This window comes from Phyllobates terribilis, unplaced genomic scaffold (genome assembly GCF_046119375.1).
Source record: "Phyllobates terribilis strain yellow unplaced genomic scaffold, ASM4611937v1 Scaffold_2__4_contigs__length_985480577, whole genome shotgun sequence".
Classification (NCBI taxonomy): Eukaryota; Metazoa; Chordata; class Amphibia; order Anura; family Dendrobatidae; genus Phyllobates; species Phyllobates terribilis.
In genome coordinates, this window is record NW_027362762.1 from 47,564,464 (window position 1) to 47,588,219 (window position 23,756).

Below are 23,756 nucleotides of genomic sequence, written 5' to 3' on the forward strand. Positions count from 1 at the left end.
AGACTGCAACGAAAATGCAACGGAAGAACTATTCTGCCCTCTTGTGGTCAATAAGCATGAATTACATGTAAAATCCTAATGCTTGGAAACATTTACATTATCTATCTATCTATCTATCTATCTATCTATCTATCTATCTATCTATCTATCTATTATCTATCTATCATCTATGTCATATAGCTGAAAACCTGGCATACCATAGCACTGCTCCATGTTCTTCTGTTTCATTTAAATAATGCAGATTCAAGACTGATGATGCAATTTAAACTTGATGTTCTTAGTCACAATGTAACTATCCTATATCTATTTTCTTCTATTCTATCATCTATTTATCTACAAAATGCAAAGGCTATGATTAATGATGGTGTTTTTGCCCGTTTTCTGGCAAATCACGCTGCTGCACGTCGGGGTTGCGGCTGACGAGCGCCCCTTTGCCCCTGTCCCAGCGCTCATATATTCAAATATCTTTGCGGCTGAAAAATGCAAATACATTTGAATATAGGAAGATGAAAAGCGGAGTCTCCTGATTCTCAGGAAGCCTTTGGCAATCCACATGTGGCCCACGGCCTTTATGTTGTGGCCTAAATCATTAAGTGGTGTGCCCCTCTTAATGAATTACTTCATCAGTCATGTTCATTAAGACTGGCGTACACAATGCTAGTCTTAATGAATCGAGCCCAAAGACTGACCTCCTAACAGAATAAAGCAAGTGTGAACAGGTGCAAGACGCTGCGACTATATTCTTTACAAACTAAAGGTGGGAGAATTTAGTCAATTGGAATTGAATTCTTCAAAAATCTTTATTCTCCAAAATACGCATTTTTTGTAATTTGCTCCACACAAATTCAGCAAAATGATGACAGCCGTACGGCTTCGCGCTCATGATCAGGAATAGCAGCGTTTTGAAAGCAGCGTATTTTTGTTGCGTCCAAAACGCTGCGTTCTAATCACACAGTTAAATCCGCATGTGTTCACTGAACCATGCGAATTTAACACATCTAATAACAGGCTATGGGTTTAACTGCGCAGAAATTGACATGCTGAGGCTCGTAAACGCCGTGGGTGAGTTTACGCAGCGTCAAATAGAAGCACAGTGGGAATGGGATTTCTATAAATCCCATCTACTGTGATTGTTATGTGGAATGCAGCGTTTTGGACGCAGCGCAGGTGAGCTGCGTCCAAACGCTGCTATTCCTGATCGTGGACACATACCCTAAGAGCCAGCAAAAGGTTAAAAAAAATAATACTCACCACTCACCTGTCTGGCCACCCATGCTGTCGTTATGTCTTGATGTCATAACCCAGTATTGACTGGGTGTGCAGGGACGTCTGGTCACGGCTGAAAGTCCCAGTCTAGAATGTGTGACGGAAGGACCATACGGGGGCAGTGTGCATCGGGGGCCACCAGACAGATGAGCAGTAAGGTGAATATTAGGGTTGTTTTTGTTTTTGCTTTTTTTTTACATCCTGCGTTTATTATGCTCTGGGGTCTAGAGTAACCCCAGGAGCATAATAAGAAACATTTCCGTGAATAATCTGTGAGATTATGCAAAATCAAATTCTGACACATCCGCTCGTCTCTAATTCAAAGCCCTGGAGAGGCATGTTTGATAAAAATTAGGCTAGGGACCAATCAAAGAAAGTTGCTTTGTTGTGGTTGCTGGGCTCACACGATTTGGCCAATGTCAGAGTGTGGACATTCTTGTCGTCAAAGATAGTCGTCTCTCAGGCTTTTACAATCAAGGCATATTTTATTTTTAGCAAAATCCAAAATCAATAGTCCAGGAATTTAGGGGTAAATTTCTAGCTGCATTTGGTTCTTTTAGCTCCCCAGTGTTCAGCTCACACGCACTAAACTGAAGTAGACGAACACATCTTCCCCACAGCTTGAAAGTGTAAAACACTGATTCCCAGCATTCAATTGTACTAGCAATTTTCAAGTGCAAGTACAATTGAAGCAGTCTCTGTTGGCACTTTTGGATCAGGGTGACCTCAGCAAGTGTGATTATCAGATGATTATACTCCTGCGCTGCTTAAGAGATTGTTGGTGGCAAGGTCAGTATGACAAGAGACAGTATAACAAATATAGGAGGGTGGGGAATATGTGAGGAGACAATATGGACAAAGGGGGGAGGCATGTGTGAGGAGAGAGTATGGGGTTAGGGTTAACCCTAAGGAGCGAAATGGGTGAGGAAAAACTATGGGCAAGAGGAATGTGTGAGGGGACAGTATGGGGAGGTGTGAATGTATGCTGGGTCAGTAAACAGGGGGGAATGTGAGGGGACATCATGGGGAGAAGAGTGTGAGGGGAAATAATATAGAGACTGAGACTGAGTAGCGTGGGGGGAGCAGTAAAGAGAGAGGACATTGTGAGGACAAAGTATGGATGAGACAGTATGCAGAGGGGGTGAGTAGGGGGCGCAGTATAGAGACTGGGCATTATAGGAGACACAGTGTGACGAGGGAAGCTCAGTATGGAAGGGAAATGACAGTGTGGGGGCCATGTACCATAAAATAAGTGGGACAGTGTGTGGATCATATTTTGTGCAAGGAACACAGTAAGGGGCAGTTATTCAGGGGCCCAGTATAGCACAGATATTTTTATTCAGGAGCATTTTAAAGCGCACCTGTCAGCAGGATTGTGCTCAGTAAATTACATACACTGACAGGTGGGTGACATTACACTGATTAATATGATACCTTGGTTGAGGAAATCCGTCCTGTGGTTCTTGTGTAATCTTTACTTTCAGTTTGCAGATAATGATATCTTCGAGCTGTGGGGCAGCCTGTGGGGGGCGCTCTATCTGGTGCGCTGCTTACATATTCATCTGTATGCTCTTTTGACAGCTCACTGTACCTTCACTGACCTGCCTCCTATTTTACCTAGCCCTGCACTACTAGATTCTGAGAGCTTCATGGCTGAGTAGCTGCATGCAGCCGTACATCACCAAGCACAATGCCGAGCGTCGGATGGAGTGGTGTAAAGCCGCCACCTCTGGACTCTGGAAAAGATGTGTTCTGTGCAGTGATGATCGCACGTCTCTACCTGCGTCTGATGGAGGAGGCGCATTGCGCGCTGTACAGATGGTGGAGGAGGATAATGCTATGGGCTGTTATCAGGGGGCGGCCGCGGACCCTCAGCTCCAGTGATGGGAAATCCTAATCTTCAGCGCAAGACATTGTAGACAATTGTAGCTTCAGCTTTGTGGGAACAGTTTGGGGTTCGCCCTTATCTGTCCCCCATGACTGCGCCCAGAGCGCAAGCTCCATACAGACATGGTGATAACATGAGCACACAGCCCGGACCTCAGCCCCATCCTATAATGGAGATTGTGAGCCCTGACCCCCCAACATCAGGGTCTGCTCAGAAGTTCCCACAGACGCCTCCAAAATTTTATAGAAATCCTTCCGGGAAGAGCGAGAACCGTTATATCTGCAGAGGGGCGACTCCATATTAATGTGTATGGAAGTAGGATGGAGGTCAGAGAAGCTCCTGGAGTCAGATGCAGAGGGGGCACAATGCATATATTTATATAGTGTATCTATTTAAGATTACAATCTACAGTACTGTGAAAGAATTTTTAAGAAGGTGTGAAAAAAAAATGTTGAAAAGTAAGAAGCTTTTAAAAATAACAAAATGCAAAGTGAATTTTCAAAAGAGAAATCTAAATACCATCAAGATCACTTTTTCTCGTCACTTGTACACAGTTTTTGAAGGAACTCAGCATGAGATTGTTTCAAACATCTTGGAGACCTGACCCCAGATCTTCTGTGTATGAGGCTTGTGCGGATCCTTCTGTCTCATTATGTGATCCCAGTCAGACGGATGATGTGGGGCCGGATCATCGCCTCCAGGACTCCTCGTTCTTATTGACATTGGCTGGATGTTGGGGTTTGTTGTCCGGCTGCAGAATAAATTTGGAGCCAATCAGATGCCTCCCTGATGGTATTACATCATTGATAATTATTGGCCTGTATTTCTCAGCATTGAGGATCCTATTAATCCTGACCAAATCCCTATGGCTCTCCAGTATTGATTCGCGAAAATGTATTCACTGCAAATTGCATTTTTTGTGAAAATGTGGCAAAGTTGGCAAATCCAAATTTCAAAGGATCTGCACATCTTTAGTGGTTTCATATGTATGGATGCCACATAGACAGTATATCATTATAGATCCCTTAAGGCTGAAAGATACAGGGGCAATGGATACAAAATCTATCTATATAATTGTCTTATCCTGTCTGTCTGTCTGTCTTTCTGTCTGTCTGTCTTTCTGTCTGTCTGTCCTGGAAATCCCGGGTCACTGATTGGTCCTGCCGCGGCCAATCAGCGACGCGGCATTTCATAAAAACATGGCGGCCATTAGCCGCTCATGTGTGGCACGGAGGTCAGCGGCGATGCAGCCGGGAGATGCAGCCGGCTGCTCGCAGCATAAGTCCCCCGTCCGCAGGCGCCGCTGACCTACATGCAGCTATCGTCGGAAGATCAGCGACTACGGCCGCTTATCTCCCGAGGACAAGTGTGACGCCCCTCCTCTCCCCTCCCCTCCTTTCCCCTCCTCTCCTCTCCCCTCTCCTCCCGTCCCTCCCCCCGCTCGATCAGGACCCCGGCACCCGGCGTCATACTTACTCCTCCCCTCCTCTCTCCTCCCCTCCCCTCCTCTCCCCTCCCCTCTCCTCCCGTCCCTCCCCCCGCTCGATCAGGACCCCTGCACCCGGCATCATACTTACCCCTCCCCGTGCCTGCGCAGCAGCTCCTGTGTCTTCCGCGGCAGCTCTGTGACGTCTCAGGTCAGAGGGCGCAGTGACGTCTTTACACCGCGCTCTCTCCTGACCGGTCACAGCGCACAGCGGGAAGATGCCGGCTACGCTGGAGTCCAGAGAAGCAGTGAGGTGAGTATTGGATTTTTTTTTTTTTTTGTATGGGGCCATAGGGGATCTGCATGGGGCACTATGGGGGGATGGGACATCCTGCATGGGGTATTATATAGGGGGGATGTGACAGCCTGCATGGGGCATTATATGGGGTGAGAGGTGACATCCTGCATGGGCCATTATATGGGGGGAGAGGTGACATCCTACATGGGGCATTATATGGGGGAGAGGTGACATCCTGCATGGGGTATTATATAGGGGGGATGTGACATCCTGCATGGGGCACTATAGTGGGATGTGACTTCCTGCATGGGGCATTATATAGGTGGGATATGACATCCTGCATGGGGTATTATATACGGGGGATGTGACATCCTGCATAGGGTATTATATGCATGGGGTATTATATACGAGGGATGTGACTTCCTGCATGGGGCATTATAAAGGAGGGTCGGGAGACATATGCTAGAATACCCGATGCGTTAGAATCGGGCCACCATCTAGTATGACATAATAAAGAAGACCCTGATTCGGCAATCCTTCAAATACAGGGCGTCATTCAAATGTATAGAAAAAAAACAAGCCCTCATACGGCTATGTAAAAAAAAAAGAAAAATTGTATGGCTTTTGGAAGAAGAGGATGAAAAAATGGAAGCGCAAAAAAAAAAAAAAAATTGCCCGGACCACAAAGGGTTACACATTATGAATTTCAAGGGGGAGGGAGGGTTGTTACCTTTTTGTTCTATGGGACTAACATCAATAATTCCATCAAACACAACATTTTACCAAAGAATGTTTATTTACAGAAATATATTTTACAAATCTAAAAATATTGCACATAGGAAAATTTACAAACCTATCTAGTGTCTATCTGCATAAAATTAGAATGTCCATTGCATAATTCTACACACCCTCCTCATAACTCATGATGCAAAATATTAGGGAGTCGGCAAGAGGAGCCATCCTGTCAAAAAAACATTTTTTACACACATAATTGTATTTTATCAATCTTCAAAAATTTCAGCCAAATATTTTGTAGCAGATATTCAAAAACAAAATTAGTGATTACTAACATATATATTGTATTTTCCAGACTATAAGACACACTTTTGTACCCCCAATTTGGGTGGAAAATGAGGGTGCATCTTATATTCCGAATGTAGCTTACCTGGGGGAAGGGCCACGGCGGTGGTAATGGAGTGGGGTCACAGGCGGCAGGGTCACCGCTGCAAGAAGCCGGTGATGGCAGGAGTGGAGCGATGAGGGGTTGTCCTGGCCGTGCGAAGCAGGAGCCATTAATCTCCTGGTGGTGGGCTTCAGGAAAATCTCGGCAGTGCGAGGCAGGAGCGGAATCCCCGCTTCACACATTGATCTCCCGGTTGTGGTCTTCAGGAAAATGGCGCGGGTATCGGTGCATGCGCAGATTTAGATCTCGGCTCAATGACGAGCCCAGATCTCAATCTACACATGTGCGGCCTCTGGAGTTATTTTCCTGACGCTCACCACCGGGAGATCAATGTGTGCAGCGGGAACTCCGCTTCTGCCTCGCACCACCAACATTTTCCCGAAGCCCACCGCCAGGAGATCAGTGGCTCCTGCCTCGCACCACTGGGGCACCTCTTCCTTCCAGCCCAAGGCCCGCAGCATCGACTCACTCCTGCCACCGCCAGCTTCCAGCAGCGGCGACCCTGTTCCTGCCTCCTGTGACCCCGCTCCCTGCTGCCTCTAAATTCAAATTATAAGATGGACCCCATTTTCACATTAAAAATCCTTTCTTTTTCCTATTTTCCTCCTCTAAATTTGGGATGCTTTTTAAGGTCCGGTGCGTCTCATAGCCTACAGTATGATCTTTTTGAAGGCTAAAATGGAGAGATCATTTTCATTCCAGTAGATAAATAATTTGATTTTGCTATAAAACAACCAATTGGTCCTTCCATCAACCAAAATAAAATAAAGCAACACAATTTTTACATCGATTTGTAAATACTACCAAAGTAGTCATGCTATTAGAGATGAGCGAATTGCCTCAAATTTCGCAAGAAAACCCTGCGGATTCATCGTAATCTGAATTTTATGTGACTGCCACTTTTCAGCATTCAAATTGTGCAGGGGAGAGATACGTAAATTAATACTTATTGAGTCCTCATCAATGTTGCTATTTTTGTATTGAGAAGACGACAAAAATTGTAAAATTTTCCATATTGTAGTAAATAAAAGTTAGAGCAGTAGCCAAAATTTTGAAAATTTAACCTTTTCTTTTATTTATTTACTTTATTGTTTTGACAACATGAGATGCAGCCATATTGATTGTCACTTTTAAATTAGCTTCCAAATTGTTTTTCACTATGATTTCCCATCCAAACTGGATCATAGATGACAACCAATATGGTTACAATTACTGTTAGTTTTTGCAGACATTTTCACCCATAAAATATGCAAAAATGGAATAGCTTTGTAAGTAAAGGTCACCAAACTGTTGATGGAGCCTTATGTACCTGTATATTATGGCTATAGAGCTATAAGATTGCTCTTTGGGACCACTCAGTACCTCTGATTGTCTCCACGTTGAACGACATAAATGTTTTTTTCTTCTCAATTGTAGCAAAATTGTTCATGACTAATCAAATTTGTCACAAATTTCACAAAAAAATTCAGATATGCCAGAATCTATTTTTTCCGGATCAGTTTCATACTGATTCAGCAAAATGGTGCCATTTTGTTGGATTCTTTATTGGGCCGGGAAAGGGTTAAAAAATAATAAAAGTCTGAACTTATCTGTCCCTGGTCCACCCCTCACCTGCCCTCTTGCCACAGCTCCTCGCCGTATTCCTTGCTTGCTCCCTCCAGACCAAAGAATGGGAGAAGGGTGACCAGAGAGAGCAAATGGAGGACCTAGCGGAGAAAGCAGGACAGGTAAAGGGTGAACCTAGGAAAATGAGTATAGAATTTTAGTATTTTTAACCCCATCCTGGCACTCATTTTATTATGCTTTTTTGATCTGGAGAGACCTCAGAGCTTTATTAAATGACTTTTCACTGCAATTTAGATTTGGATGATTTTTTTTGGGACCAAAATCAATATTTGCCATCCAGTTCGAGCAAATCTACGCAAAAAAAATTTCGGGAAATTCTCTCATCTCTATTCAACTGACATGGAATCGGAGAAGAAGAAAAAAATCATGTCAAAATCCATTGGATGCCACATTATGCCGATACTCTCCTGTACAAAGACACACTATGGTGGCACACAAAGCTCCTACAGTTTTATAATGTGGACCCATAGGGACTCTATACCACCATCATAAAACACATTGGATAGAAATCCTCCTTAAAGTGGACCTGTCTTCAGGTCAAAAGTGGCCAATCCTTTCTTTTATTTCATTACTTCTGCTCCCCCTAAGTAATCAGTTTTTTTTATTTAATCCACCATATTGTTAGAACTCTCCTGTTAGGTTTTTTCTAGTTTGCTGGTCACATGACCATTTTTGCCTATTTAATCCGGCTCCGCCCTCCTGGCCTTGCTGGACTTCATTGTAATTTCTACTCTTGAGCTAGCTTGGTGCTCTGTTACCTTTCTCTGTTAGTTTTGCTAGGTCTTCTGACCTCTATGTTCTATGTTGTTTGTTTGTCTTATTTCTGCTACAATTTCTGCTAGGAGGTGTCCATCTTTCTCCCAGTCCCTAGTTCTTGTAGGGATCCCTCCCTCACATCTATAGGTCTTCGTTCAGACTAGCCGAGGACTTTAGCGGGTCTGATCGCAGGATCAGGTTCCCCGTTACATCGTAGGGATCCAGCTTAGTTCTATTGTAGGGACAGATCTCCAGTCTTTCCTTAGTGCTTGTAGCAGATCATAACAGTAAGTCCAGCCAAAAAATTTCTCTAAGGAAAGACCCCCAGTTTCCATCATGGTCTCGGTTCAGGATTTGGCTCAACGCTTGCAGGGACTCTCTCTGGAGGTGGTCAAGCTCCAACAACACGTGAGTAGCTATCCTGGAGCACATTTTGTAGAGCCTAAGGTACGTCTGCCTGATCTATTTTTTGGTGAACAACAAGATTTTTTTTCCTTTAAAAATGCTTGTTTATTGTATTTTCGTTTAAGACCCAGATCCTCTGGTGATGAATCACAGCGCATAGGGTTCATAATGTCACTTTTGCGCAAAGAACCTCAGGGATGGGCCTTTTCTCTCCAACTTAGTGATCCGTGCTTTAGATCAGTGGAGAGTTTTTTTCTGCTTTGGGGTTGTTGTATGATGATCCTGATTGTGTCTCATCTGCTGAGTCTGAATTAAGATGTTTGAGGCAGGGATCAGGTAATGTGGAAAATGATTGTACTCACTTCCGTCGGTGGTCTGCTCAGGTGGAGTGGAACGATTCAGCTTTGAAAAGTTCATTTCTTGCGGGGCTAGGTGAAAGGGTTAAGGATCTGCTGATTGCTTATCCTTCACCTGGAAACTTGCAGGAGGCAATGCAATTAGCTATACTGGTGGACAGGAGACTGCGTGCAAGGGTTAATGAGAGTAAATCTTCTGCCATGTCAGCTCCGAGTCTTGAGAGGGTCTGTACTGACATTGGTGAGCCGATGGAGATTGGGGCGATGTCACCCCGCTCTCAGGAAAAAGACCGCAGATTTTCTGAAGGTTTGTGCTTTTATTGCGGAAAATCTGATCATTTCATTAAGAACTGTGTGCTTCGTATGAACAAAGAGAAAAAAAAAGGTCAGTTACGCTCGTATTGCCTGTTTAAATACTAAGGGTGTACTTCTTTCTGCTACTACCACTGCTCAGGAAGAATTAATTGAATTTCGGGTATTTGTGGATTGTGGTTCTACTCTGAATGTGATTGATGGGGGATTCCTGGAAAAACTTAAATTAAAACCCAAACCTTTGTCATCCCCTATTGCAGTGGTTTCTGTTGATGGCTCTCCCTTAAAGAGTGTTACTCACAAGGTCTGTGAATTTCCCCTCACTATTAATGGTATTCACCAAGAACATTTGGATTTGGTAGTATTAAATAATTTGCCTTCTCCAGTAGTGTTGGGGTTACCCTGGTTAAAATTGCACAATCCTGTACTGGATTGGTCTACCAATGAAATTAAGTACTGGAGCCCTAAGTGTTATGACAAGTGTTGTAACGGGCGCATTGCTGCTGTGGATAAAGGGGAATTACCTGTACCTATTCAGGATTTTTGGAAAGTTTTTTCTGAGAAGGAATCGCAAATTTTGCCTCCCCATAGAGACTATGATTGTACCATTGAATTTGTCCCTGGAGCGACTCTTCCTAAAAGTCGTTTATTTAATCTTACTATTCCTGAGAGAAAGGCTTTGGAGGAATACATACAGACAAGCTTGGCCGCCAGTCACATTAGGCCCTCTAAGTCTCCTGTGGCGGTTGGATTTTTTTTTGTTAAAAAAAAGGACGGCGGTTTACGTCCTTGTCTGGACTTTCGTGAGATTAATAAAATTAATGAATGGAAGACTGCTTTTAACACTCCTGTGGGTCATTTTGAGAATCTGGTTATGCCTTTTGGTCTTACCAATGCTCCAGCATTTTTTCAGAATCTTATTAATGACATCCTTAAACCTTTGATCGGCAGAAGTGTGGTTGTGTATTTGGATGACATTTTGATTTATTCGCCGGATCTGGAGTCTCATTGGCGGAGCGTACGTGAGGTATTACAGTTATTAATTGACAATTCGCTTTTTGCTAAGCTAGAGAAATGTGAGTTCGCTGTACAGAGGATTAGTTTTTTGGGCTACATTATCTCCAGCGAGGGCTTTGAGATGGACCTGGTGAAGGTTCAGGCTGTACAGGAATGGCCTAGGCCTATTGGTTTGAAATCGATACAGAGATTTTTGGGTTTCGCCAATTATTACAGAAAATTCATAAAAAAATTTTCTATTATTGTCAAACCACTGACCGATCTCACCAGGAAAGGTGCTAATGCGGTTCAGTGGACTACTGAGGCCATTGAAGCTTTTGTGTTTCTAAAGGAGAGATTCAGCTCTGCCCCCATCCTTATGCAGCCTGATGTGACTAAGCCGTTTTTGGTTGAGGTTGATGCTTCTTCGGTGGGGGTCGGTGCGGTATTGTCTCAGGATAACGGGGATGGATTACATCCCTGTGCCTTTTTTTCAAAAAAATTTTCTGAGACTGAACTTAATTACGATATTGGTAATCGGGAATTGCTGGCTATTAAACTCGCATTTGAACACTGGCGTCATCTCTTGGAAGGTGCTGAATTTCCCATTCAGGTTTTTACTGATCATAAAAATCTGATCTATCTTGATGCTGCCAAGCGCTTGAATGCCCGTCAGGATAGGTGGGCACTTTTTTTTTCGCGGTTTAATTTTTCCGTTACTTACATCCCGGGTACCAAGAATGTTAAACCTGATGCTTTGTCTCGCAGCTTTTCTCCCATGGTCGGTGCTGAGGAGGATGAGAGCATTTTACAAGAAGGTGTTGTGATTGCTGCTTTGGACTCCATTTTGGAGGATGAGATTCTTAAAGCTCAGGAGAATGCCCCATCTAACACTCCCCATGGGAGGTTGTTTGTGCCTAGGACCTTTAGGAGAGATTTGTTTATTGAGTGTCACGAGTCTCGGTTGGCAGGTCATCCAGGAATTTCTGAGACCAAGAGACTTGTGGGTCGCAGTTTTTGGTGGCCTGGATGGCAGAAGGAAGTCATTAAGTGGGTGCGTCAATGTACTGTGTGTGCTAGATCTAAGTCTTTGCATGCTCCTGCTGCGGGGTTGCTTTGCTCTCTGGAGGTTCCTAGTGCACCTTGGACACATCTGGCTATGGACTTTATTACTGACCTTCCCCCCTCTGAGGGTTTCACGGTCATCTGGGTGGTCGTGGACCGTTTTAGCAAGATGTGTCACTTGGTTCCCTTCATCAAACTGCCCTGCGCTAAGACACTCGCTAAGGCCTTTGTCAAGGAAATTGTCAGACTACATGGCGTTCCTACTGACATTGTTTCTGATAGGGGACCTCAGTTCGTGACTCGTTTTTGGCGTGCCTTTTGTGACAGGTTGGGAGTTCATTTGTCGTTTTCATCCGGATATCATCCTGAGTCTAATGGCCAGACAGAAAGAAAGAACCAGGATGTTGAGCAGTTCTTGCGTTGTTTTGTGGCAGACAATCAAGAGGGGTGGTCTGAGTTTCTGCCACTTGCTGAATTTGCTCTTAACAACCATACATCCTCTTCTGCTGGGTGTTCGCCTTTTTTTTGTTGTTCTGGGAGACATCCGTCTTTTGGGTCATTCTCCAAATTGGTATCGGCTGTGCCTGAGGAGGAAGGTTTTTCCGGTGATTTGGAGAGAGTTTGGACGGATGTGCGTGATAATCTTCAGGAGGCTAACAAAAAATCTAAGAGGTACTTTGATAGGAAACGGCAAGAGGTTTTGTTTGCTGTTGGTGACATGGTTTGGTTGTCCTCTAAGAATCTGCGATTGAGGATTCCTTCTAAAAAATTGGGTCCCAAGTTCGTAGGGCCCTTTAAGGTGCTTCAGATAGTTAACCAATCTGCTGTTAGGTTGGAGGTTCCTACCTCCTGGAAGATTAATCCGGTATTTCATGTTTCTCTGTTGAAAAGAGCTGATGTGTCGGATGGTGACGCCTCTGCCACTGTTCCTCCGGTGGTGGAGGACGGGGAATATGAAATTTCCCGCATCCTTAATTCTAGACGGTATATAGGGAGTTTGCAGTATCTCGTCGCTTGGAAGGGTTTCGGACCCGAGGATAACTCATGGGTGAGGGCGGATGATGTTTCTGCTTCCAGACTTGTCAGAGCGTTTCACAGGAGGTTTCCTGATAAGCCCGGTCCTAGGGGATCCGGAGGATCCTCTTAGAAGAGGGGATACTGTTAGAACTCTCCTGTTAGGTTTTTTCTAGTTTGCTGGTCATATGACCATTTTTGCCTATTTAATCCGGCTCCGCCCTCCTGGCCTTGCTGGACTTCATTGTAATTTCTACTCTTGAGCTAGCTTGGTACTCTGTTACCTTTCTCTGTCAGTTTTGCTAGGTCTTCGGACCTCTATGTTCTATGTTGTTTGTTTGTCTTACTTCTGCTACAATTTCTGCTAGGAGGTGCCCATCTTTCTCCCAGTCCCTAGTTCTTATAGGGATCCCTTCCCTCACATCTATAGGTCTTCGTTCAGACTAGCCGAGGACTTTAGCGGGTCTGATCGCAGGATCAGGTTCCCCGTTACATCGTAGGGATCCAGCTTAGTTCTATTGTAGGGACAGATCTCCTGTCTTTCCTTAGTGCTTGTAGCAGATCATAACACATATGATTCCAGAAATATAGATCTTTTTGTTTAATGCAAATTTTTATGGTCTTTAACAAGAGGGTGTTGCTCAAGGATCCTCTGGGGCGTGTCTTTAGGCTACTTTACATTATTACTCAACGCTCCATTGTTAAAGACCATCAAAATTAGAACTTAATAAAAAGGCCCATCTCTCTGGAACCATATGTTGGATTAAAAAAACCCCTGAATATTTAGGGGAGTAGAGGAAATAAAATAAAATCAGAAACTGACCACTTTTGAAGTAGTGACAAGTCCTCTTTAAATTATAGCATCGGCCTGTCCACCCTGAGGTAGCCAAACAGTTATGTTCTCAAAATCTGTGAAAAAATGTTAAAAAATATTAAATACAATATCTATAAGGTGTATAGGGCCTCATTGGATGTCAATCAATGAACTTTACGAAAGGTAACACAGGAATATACATAGGACATGTTGGGAATGCATCAAATGACAGAATTTTTGGGGTGAGTTTACAAAAATATTTCTGGAATGTGTTAGAACCTTGTATACACCAATGAAGATATCAATAAGGCACATCAAGGAATATTAGACATTTTATGTTAAATACTGCTGGAGTAAATCTTGAATACCTTATTGTAGACATTGTAGACATTTTTCTTTAAAGGGGTTGTCCACTTCTTTTACATTGATGCCCTATCCGCATGATCAGCCGGGGTCCCGCATGCGGCACCCCCGCCGATCAGCTGTTATCGGTGCCGGCGGCACATCCGCCTTCCCATTCAATTGAATAGGAGGCGGATATGCAGTACACTGCGGCGGACACTACCACTTGACGGCGGAGCCCCGCAGGTGAGCACTTCCGGCCGGCGGCCGCCGCCGGCTCCGATAACAGCTGATCGGCGGGGGTGCCGCGTACGGGACCCCGGCCGATCATACATAGATGCCCTATCCAATGATAGGGCATCAATGTAAAGGTAGTGGACAACTTCTTTAATGATGGTAATTTTATAAATTTATGTTAACATTTTTTCTACAGCTCAAAAATACTTGCAAGACTACACCCAAAATGACTCTTTAAAAAAAAGGTAAAAACATCATAAAACTAACTATATACACATTGTATATAAATGTAATATTTGATATTTCTATTCTTTTTAATTTTCAATTAAGTTTCTTTTTTTAAAAAAAATTTCTTAGCAATATAATCCTATTTATAAGTATTTTTTTGCAATTCCTGTTTCCTCCATATTTTTTTTCATAATACGACAACATTTGTTTGTAAAAAATGTAATTTCCCTGAGATCAAATAAATAACAGAATAGATAACATATATATTTTTTTAACTTTAAATATGTAATACATTAGTTAATTTATCTACGCTTCTTATTTTTTGATCTAAGCAATCTAAATCTACAATGGATATTATTTTCTTTACAGACATTTTCAGACCACATATCTATTTATAAACGTAATTTAATTGTAAAATTTTAATTTAAAAAACGTAATAAAATTAATAAACTTAACAAAATTGCCTTTTTTTCACTAAAATAAACAGAATTATTTTAAATTGCCCAATATTGACTTTTCTGAATTAAAATTGACATATTTTAGCTCATTCATATTCTTTTAATGTCCAAAAAGTGTCATCATTTATTGAGAAACAAGTGGTTCTATCTCTGTTTGTTCAAGATTTTATTCCTTTTCCTTATTAATATTTTTATTTTTTAAATGGATTTCAAATTTTAGTTCAATATTTTTACACATTTTTTGCAGTTTTGTTGTTTTTGTGTAATTTAGTTTTTATGGACAAAGCTATGACTTCCGTGTTAGGAGGAGATATTTTACGTCAGAATTAATTTACAATTCTTATTTAGCTATTGATGTAATTTAATTATTGGAAAATATTAATGATTTTTTGTAATTGGAAATTCCCAGCCACATTAGCTGAGCTGTGATATGCCTAGAAAAACTTGTATTCCCAGTCACATGTTATGTTAAACTACTTTCTACCCCCCAAAAAAAATTCTGACCTTTTAATGTGACTCTTTAAGAGTCCGTATTGCTCAACTGAAATTTAGAATATAAATGGCAGCTTCTATATTTTCTATATCAGTCTGTGATAAAACAGAGCTTCTTACAGAAGAGCTACATCATCTGGGGTGCTAAGTAACCCTTAGAACCAAAAAACATTCAATGACTTTCGTTGACCATCATTGATACCGTTCCCCTCAGTCAATCTCAATATGAAGATCTTCCTGTCTCTCTGGGGCCGAGAGTCCAATCACAATAACCACCGAGTACTGAAGTCCTCAGAACAATTGAAGGACTATCCACCAAATTTGTGATAAAGGAAAGATGATAGCTTCCAAAAATCCACCAGGATTCACAGCGCCACGCTCCTTCTTTTTCTCCAAAATATAGATTTAATTTCCTTGTTAATTACTTCCTGCCAGTCTTCCCTGTCAAAAAATAGTAACGGTAAAATTGTATAGAAAAGTATAATACTTTATAGCACAACATTATATAGTATAAAATAATTTAATACTACATTACTTCGTATTGTATATTAGAACACTAATATAGTATAGTTTAGTAAAATATTCTATAATAGAGATGAGTAAAGTTATTCGACTAGTACTGAATTATCCTCAAATTTTACAAAAAATCGCCTTGCTCCAAAATGTGGAATATTTGCATTTCACTCATAGAGGGCCAGGCAAACAGTTAATAAGAAAATAATTATGATAAAGCTTACCTGTTCCGCCACCCCCGGTGACCCGCGGTCCATTCTCCACGCCCCTTCTTTTCAACTTCCCCTCCGTTGTCGTCGTTGACCTCTTAACTCTAGTCCATGTCTTCTGGATTAATTAGGCCTCTGGTGTCACTATGCGCCGTGATGTCAGAGGCCTGATTGAGCTGGAAGCCATGGCCTGGAGTGAAGAGGATGCACACGATGAGGAAAAGAGAAAAGAGGAGGCGCAAAGAACCGGATTGTGGGCTACAGGGGCAGCGGAACGGGTGAATAGTGACATAGTAGATTTGGTCATCTTTATTATATCGTGTAGTATATTATTATATATGACGTGGTAGATAATACAGAATAATATTATTTATTATAGTATACCATTATTATAAATGTATAATATTAGTATAACATTATATAATATAGTGTAAAATAATTTAGAATAGTGTAGGATAGTATTTAGGGATGAGCGGACCTATGGAAGTTCGGGTTCTGGTTCCTGACCCGAACTTTAATCCAAAGTTCGGTTTGGGTACCAGAACTGTACCCATACTTGAACCAGAACCTGAACCCCATTGAAAACAATGGGGACCCGGACTTTTGAACTGGAAAATTCTCTCTCTTTCCTTTTCGACTTCCCCCGGAACTCCAAACATTGCATCGAATTCCGGGAGAAGTCCGTGTTCGGCGTTTAGCACCGGACACTAACTGTCCGGTAGGAACCCCAAACTTTTAAGTTCAGGTTCACTCATCTCTAATAATAATGTATGACATAGTATAACAGAATCTTATCTATAGGATTGGCTAGTATAGAATGAAATATATTAGTAATATTATATTTTTATTAAGTATAATATAAGTAAAAAATGGATAATATAATATAGAAAACCATTATTTTCTAAGCTCTTCACAGTCTAAATCCAATAAAATACGGGGAACCACAGCTAAAGGGTTCTTTTGGGGAAAAAAAATTGACAGCCTATACTTAGAATATGGCATTAATGTATGACTTACTAGGGCATATACCCCTGAATCTACTAAATATGAGTATTATGAAGGAGTTCCAGCACCGAAAAAAAATATATGTATAAAATTAGAAAATATATTGGTCCATAGCAAGATAAAAATATATGAAGGACATACAGTTGAAACCAGAAGTTTACATATATTATATACCAAGACATCTGCATGTTTTTCTCAATATCTGACATGAAATCAGAATAAACCTTTCCCGTTTTAGGTCAATTAGGATTACCAGAATTTTTAATATTTGCCAACTGCCAGAATAATAAGAGAGAGAGAAAATGTTTTAATGCATTTTTATTACTTACTGTAACGGGTCTGGGAGGCGGAACCTCTGAGCTACTATACAAGGGGGCGGTCCCTGTAAGGAAGCGGGTGGTGACCAGGGAAGACGGGCAGGTAGTCACAGCAGGTGACCGGGACAGTCTCTGGGTAAACGGGCAGGTGGTCACGGCAAGTGACCGGGACAGTCTCTGGGTAAACGGGCAGGAGGTCACAGCAAGTGACCGGGGCAGTCTCTGGGTATAGGGTAGGTACGACCTGTGACGGCTGAGCCTCCAGGTAGGCTAGCAGGCGGATGACAGATGAGTGCTCCCAGGTGAGCAGGCGAGAGTCTCTGGAAAAGCAGGTGGTCACAGCATGTGACGGCGGAGCCTCCAGGTAGGCTAACAGGCGGATGCAGATGAGTGCTCCCAGGTGAGCAGGCGAGAGTCTCTGGATAAGCAGGTGGTCACAGCATGTGACGGCGGAGCCTCCAGGTAGGCTAACAGGCGGATGCAGATGAGTACTCCCAGGTGAGCAGGCGAGAGTCCATAGACAGACTGACAGGGGTAGGAAGGCAGACCGTCGGACCTCAGGCTAGCAAGCAGGTAGGAGGAATGTCAGGCAGGAAACAGACAGCAAACTGGCAGGTTTCTGGCAGGTAACTGGCAGGTAACTGGCAACGGGACCTGAGGGCTGAAGCAGAGTAGTGAACAGTGCAACAACATTGCTCGGGCACCTCCATTTTGGAGGAGGTGCCTTATATATGGTGAAGTCCACCGGCCCCTTTAAGAGGGAGGGAGCGCGCGCGCGCGCGCCCTAAGCACAGTGGCCGGGAAGGAGAGCGCGCTGCCAGCAGAGCGGGAGGAGGACGCCGGGCTCGGAGCAGAGGGGTGAGGGGAACAGCGTCCCTGCCTAGCAGAGGGCAGGGACGCCGGCGCTACACTTACTACAAAGTCAAAAGTTGACATACACTGAGATTACTATGCCCTTAAACAATTCTGGACTGCCCATATGATGATGTCATGTGTTTGGAAGCTTCTCATCTGAGTTAATTAGAGACACCCCTGTGGATGTATTTTAATGCACGCCTGAAACACACTGCTTCTTTGTGTAGCATCATGGGAAAGGCTAAAGAAATCAGCAAGATATCAGGAAGAGAATTGTGGACTTGCACAAGTCTGGCTCATCCTTGGGTACAATTTCAAGATACCTGAAGGTGCCTCGTTCATCTGTACAAACAATTATACGCAAGTACAAACAAGATGGGAATGTCCAGCCATCATACCGCTCAGGAAGGAGACGGGTTCTGTGTCCCAGAGATGAACATGCTTTGGTCCGACATGTGCATATCAACCCAAGAACAAAAGCAAAAGACCTTGTGAAGATGATGGCAGAAGCTAGAAAGATTGTGTCAATATCCACAGTGAAACGAGTGCTGTATCAACATGGGCTGAAAGGCCACTCTGCCAGAAAGAAGCCAGTACTCCAAAAGAAACATAAAAAAGCTAGAATAATGTTTGCAAATGCACACAGGAACAAAGACCTTATTTTTTGGAGACATATCCTGTGTTCCGATGAACCTAAAATTTTACTTTTTGGGCATAATGACCATCATTACGTTTGGAGGAATAAGGGAGAAGCTTGGAAGCCTAAAAACACCATCCCAACTGTGAAACACAGGGGTGGCAGCATCATGTTGTGGGGTTGTTTTGCTGCAGGATGGACTGGTGCACTTCACAAAATAGATGGCATCATGAGAAAAAAGATTATGTGGCAATACTGAAGCAACATCTCAAGACATCAGCCAGGAAGTTAAAGCTTGGGCGGAAATGGGTCTTCCAAATGGACAATGACCCGAAGCATACTGCCAAAATGGTAACAAAGTGGCTTAAGGATAACAAAGTCAATGTTTTGGAGTGGACATCACAATCCTATTGAAAATGTATGGGCAAAGCTGAAAAGGCAGGTGCGAGCAAGGCGACCTACAGCCCTGGATCAGTTACGCCAGTTTTGTCAGGAGGAATGGGCCCAAATTCCGACCAACTATTGTGAGAAGCTTGTGGAAGGATATCCCAAACGTTTGACCCAAGTCATTCAGTTTAAGGGCAATGGTACCCGATACTAATGAAATGTATGTAAACTTTTGACTTTGCAGTAAGTAATAAAAATGCCTTAAAACATTCTCTCTCTCTCTCATTATTCTGGAATTTGGCAAATATTAAAAATTATGGTAATCCTGATTGACCTAAAATGGGAAAGGTTTATCCTGATTTCATGTCAGATATTGAGAAAAGCTTGCATATGTCTTTGTATATAGGGTATGTAAAATTCTGGTTTCAACTGTAAAACAGAAAAATTAAAAAGACAGGGGAAAAAAACAAAACAACCTTACAAGTTTTGGACATACATGTTCTTAGTCATAGGTCTTGTGGTTCCACGGCTGATACTGGTCTAGCATTTTTTTCTGTTCATCGATTTTGCATTCCGATAATGCTGACAACTATAGTAAGCTGATATTTCTTGCCTTTTTCTTGTTTCTCAATATAAATCTGGGTACAGGAGTTTATACATGCAGTGACTGGGGCTGGACAATAGTATTAGGCAGGGGCAGACATACCATAGGGGCAACCTGTGCAGCCACACAGTAGCCCAGGAGGTAAGGAGTTCCATTTCCACCTCCAAAACAGATGGACTTTTGCTCTATGATGAGCTATTAAACTGCTAAGAGCCCATATGCTTCTCATTCTCCAGGGACCCCTGCATGCATATGTTGGGGAACTCAAGAGAAACAAGCGTTGACCAGACAGGTTTAGAAGTTCTATGGCCATCTTAAGAGATTAGCCTATTCTTCACTAGGGATCACAGCAAGAAGCTTTGGTCTTAACTGGTTGGATTCCTGGGTCACAGTTTTCAGAAGTCAACAGTCTGAGGCCTAAAATGTAGGTCCGACAGCAGCCCTGGCCCTGAATCAGAACCTGGAGGTTAGCAAGGAATGACAAGTCCAGAGGGTGTGACAAAGGTAGCACCAGGAGTCCTGGCCAGAGGTCAAAAAAAGGTGCAAATCCAAGGGGCAAGTCCAGAAAAGCTTGAGCAAACACAAGCAGGTTATAGAAAAATTATGAAGTTATGAAGGGTAGAGGCAGGCTCCAAAACAGGATCGGACACTCAGACAAGGGTAAGGAGAGCATTGTCTGCCTTTACCATGCAGCTGTCATGGCACCTGACGGGGAAATTTGACTTGGGCACAGGTGTAATAGACCAACACAGAGTCTCCAACTTTCCAGCTCTGGTGGGGCCATATGTAGGATATTCTGCAGAAATATATGGTGTACAACCTGCCTGGGAGACCAGACCAGATAAAAGAATGTGCCCTTCATAGAACCTGGTGGCGTAAAGCCAGTGATACAAAAGGCAGACCATTAAGATGATGGCAAAGAAAGACTCCTACATGGGATTAAAAAAAAAAGAAAACTTAGGGTCAAAAAGTGTACTTGATCCTCAGGACAGGGGTTGAACATCTGAAAAAGGCACCTACCTTACGATTTTTGTCAGCTAACTTGTACATGAGAGTCAAGTTAAAGGATTTGTCCACTACTTGGACAACCCCTTCTTAAATGTCTGAGTTCCCCTAGTAAAATAAAAAAAAAACTTAAATGCACCTCTCACACCATTCTAGCGATGTCAGCACCAGGTCACCCAGTGCTCACATGACATTGTTATGTCACGTCAGCACTGCAGCCAATCAGCAGCTGAAGATCTTGATGTTATGCAGATACACCAAGACATCATTATAAAGGCAAAGAAACCTCATGGTGACAATATTTTGTAAAATGGTCAAAGCATTCCAAAACTCAAAAGGCATGATTAGGTATTCATAATTTCCATCACAGGTGTTAAAGACTGTCTTACCTTTCCTGGGCATTAGGTTATAGGCAACAGTATTGTGACGATGGTAGCTCTCATAAATTAGTAATACAACTTCGAGATGAGAGGGAGAAGATGACCATCCTATACTGTGATCATGCTTAGCCTTCTATAGTCAATACAGGATCTCAAAGACCCACATATCTTCTTCAAGAAAAAAAAGATTTCTCCAAGAAGAAATGAAGTTGGAGTCAAAGCATGAGTAAGACAAAAGTAGAAAGTTCCACACAATGGAGCAGGCGGCTCACTTACATCCAAACAGGTGAGGTGCACCAGACTTTGTTGAGCATTAGAGCGATTCACATACATTAGTCAAGTGATTGGTCCAAAGGTAAAGAACAGGACCTTTAATCTTTAGTCCAAATCATAGCAAAATATGTTCCCTGCATCGGCAATAAAATACGAGGTAAGGAAGGTTCCTGAAGCCTTAAGGAACAATAATGGAGGAGAAAGTCAGGTTTTCTTCCTTGTCAAGCGTAGACCGGAGAATTTACCAGTTTCGGAGACCGGATGAGACAATTCAGGTATCGTTAATCCTTCTGCCTGCAATAAAGACACATAACCAAAGCAATCTGCAAAACATCTACTATGAGGATAAATGGTCATCAGTGACATTTAGGATGCAGGAGATGGAAAGATTTGCTATTCAGCTCTCTTTGACATGGCCTGTCAAGTCCATCCGTGAAACAGCCACTAAAGCTGAATTTCATGGCGAATGGAAGAAAATCCCTCTTTACATCATAAAATTGTATGTTCAAGTTCCTCAAACACGTTATGTATAGTTGTCAGGAGAAGTGGTAGTGAGGTGATGGCCAGGCCCGAGCTTCTTCAGAGAGAAGCAAAATAAAACAGGCATTGTTAGACTGTTCTGATGGACATTGTGCCACAAAAAGTTTAAAATGGATTGTTCAAGGAGTCCCACAACTTTTGCAATTGTATTTTTGAAGATTGGGTCCCATGTCAGGAACTGATGTAATCCATGAGCAGGTGCACTATGCAATATGCACTATATTCAGGTGGGAACAAATCTTCTAAGTAACTTGAGGAGTCATTTTCTGACGTTTCACTTCTTGCATGGCTTGTTCAGTATGATCATAAATATCATGGCAAAGTAGCATTGGCTGCTTCCTTGACCAGCGTAAACCATTAGACTGGTATACCTTGAAACAGTGGTCTAGTGCAGACTAGAGTGAGGGTCAGTGTATAAGGGTGCCCATACACATAAAGGTCAGCCAAACCCTCCGAATTCAGTAGGAGTAGCCACCTATCTTATGTGTTTGAGGGCATGCTGAATCTCCCATGATGATGTCGGATGGAAAAACAGATCGGACATGTTTCATTTCAACATGCCCAATCCCTGTTCATTACAGGATATAAGCAGCAACCAGAGGCGTTTACCAGTAGTTTATTTCCCTCAGCCAAACCGGTTCTGCTCATATATTGGGGGGTTGGGGAGACTTTTGGACGATAGGTATTGAAGATCTCTGTCCAGCTTAAAGGCCTTCATACTCATTGGACTTAAGCCATTCAAAACCGTCGATCTCAGTGAAATCAGTCAACAGCCTAAGGTTTTTGGGGGCCTTATGACTTTTCCCCAGGAGATGATATCATGAGGATTGAAGGATCCATCCGGTTGAATTCCAAAGTCCGATCCTTTTGCTCTCCGGGAGACTTTGGTGAACCATTTCAATCCTGGTGGCTACTTCTTAGGATCCCACTAGGAAAGGTCAATTCTTGACATCATGATATTGAGAAAGAATAAGCCGTACGTCACAGATATACATGGTGCAGGACTATATGAGGTCAGGTCATAGAACACATTTTGTTAACACAGTTGGAAACTTTGTAAATAGATTTGCAACCTTTTAACAACCAGATCAGATTCTAGCTGACATTTTTCTCTGGATCCCGGTCAAAAAAATTATTTCCTTCCCAGCCAAAATGTTGGAAATGACAATGTTTAGGTTTTTTTTCTTGCTGGTTCCTGTCTGAGATACATAAAAATGATATATATCATGCACACAGAACGACCAGACAACACGAGAGTTTCGCCTCTACCTCATCTCTACTCCTGTTTAGAAAGCAACTTTTCCGCTTTTCTCCTTTTGAACTCTGCAATTTCGTCCGCTGTTAACCCGTGGGCATTACACCTGTGGTAGATATATATATATATATACACGTCATTAGTTATCGGAAACTCAAGCGATAAAAGTTGCATTTTAAATGTTATCATCACGTTACAAATCATTATTTTCTCTACTTGTGGGCAAGTCACAAAGTGAATTCAGTAACAAGGGCCCCACCAGGCATGTGCCATTATTAAAATACTGGTATCTTGTAATGGGGCACAAGGACCTGTGGGCGCTCCTCCAACACCGGGATCTGGGCATGAATGCTGCTTCTCCACCTCCTATTTGCACTCAGCTACTATGCGGGACATTGATTAAGGGCCGACAAACTTAGACTGCAAGTGAAAAAAACACCCCACCCCCGCCGTAATGTTGCATTCACATTATTAGTGAATGTCTATCTTTTTATGTTTTTCTAAAACTTGGTCCAGCATGGTTAAAAATTAGGGAAAAAAGGCCAATAATCACCTACTGAATCCCCGATGCCCCTCTATAGTGCAGACTGGGTTTCCCACTGGTGTTGTTACTT

General features: G+C 42.6%; 1 protein-coding gene across 1 annotated transcript in view; it reads right to left on the minus strand.

The window, feature by feature from the left end:
* Positions 1-15,542: 15,542 nt before the first annotated feature.
* The window catches only part of LOC141244308 (retinal guanylyl cyclase 2-like), a 135,358-nt gene continuing 127,144 nt past the window's right edge, over positions 15,543-23,756 (minus strand). Inside the window, exons 19-20 of the mRNA XM_073669002.1 lie at positions 23,157-23,248; positions 15,543-15,603 (exon numbers count right to left, since the gene is read on the minus strand). Of these exons, the coding sequence (XP_073525103.1) occupies positions 23,164-23,248 (85 nt within the window). The 3' untranslated portion in view covers positions 15,543-15,603; positions 23,157-23,163. The remainder of the gene's footprint in view (positions 15,604-23,156; positions 23,249-23,756) is intronic.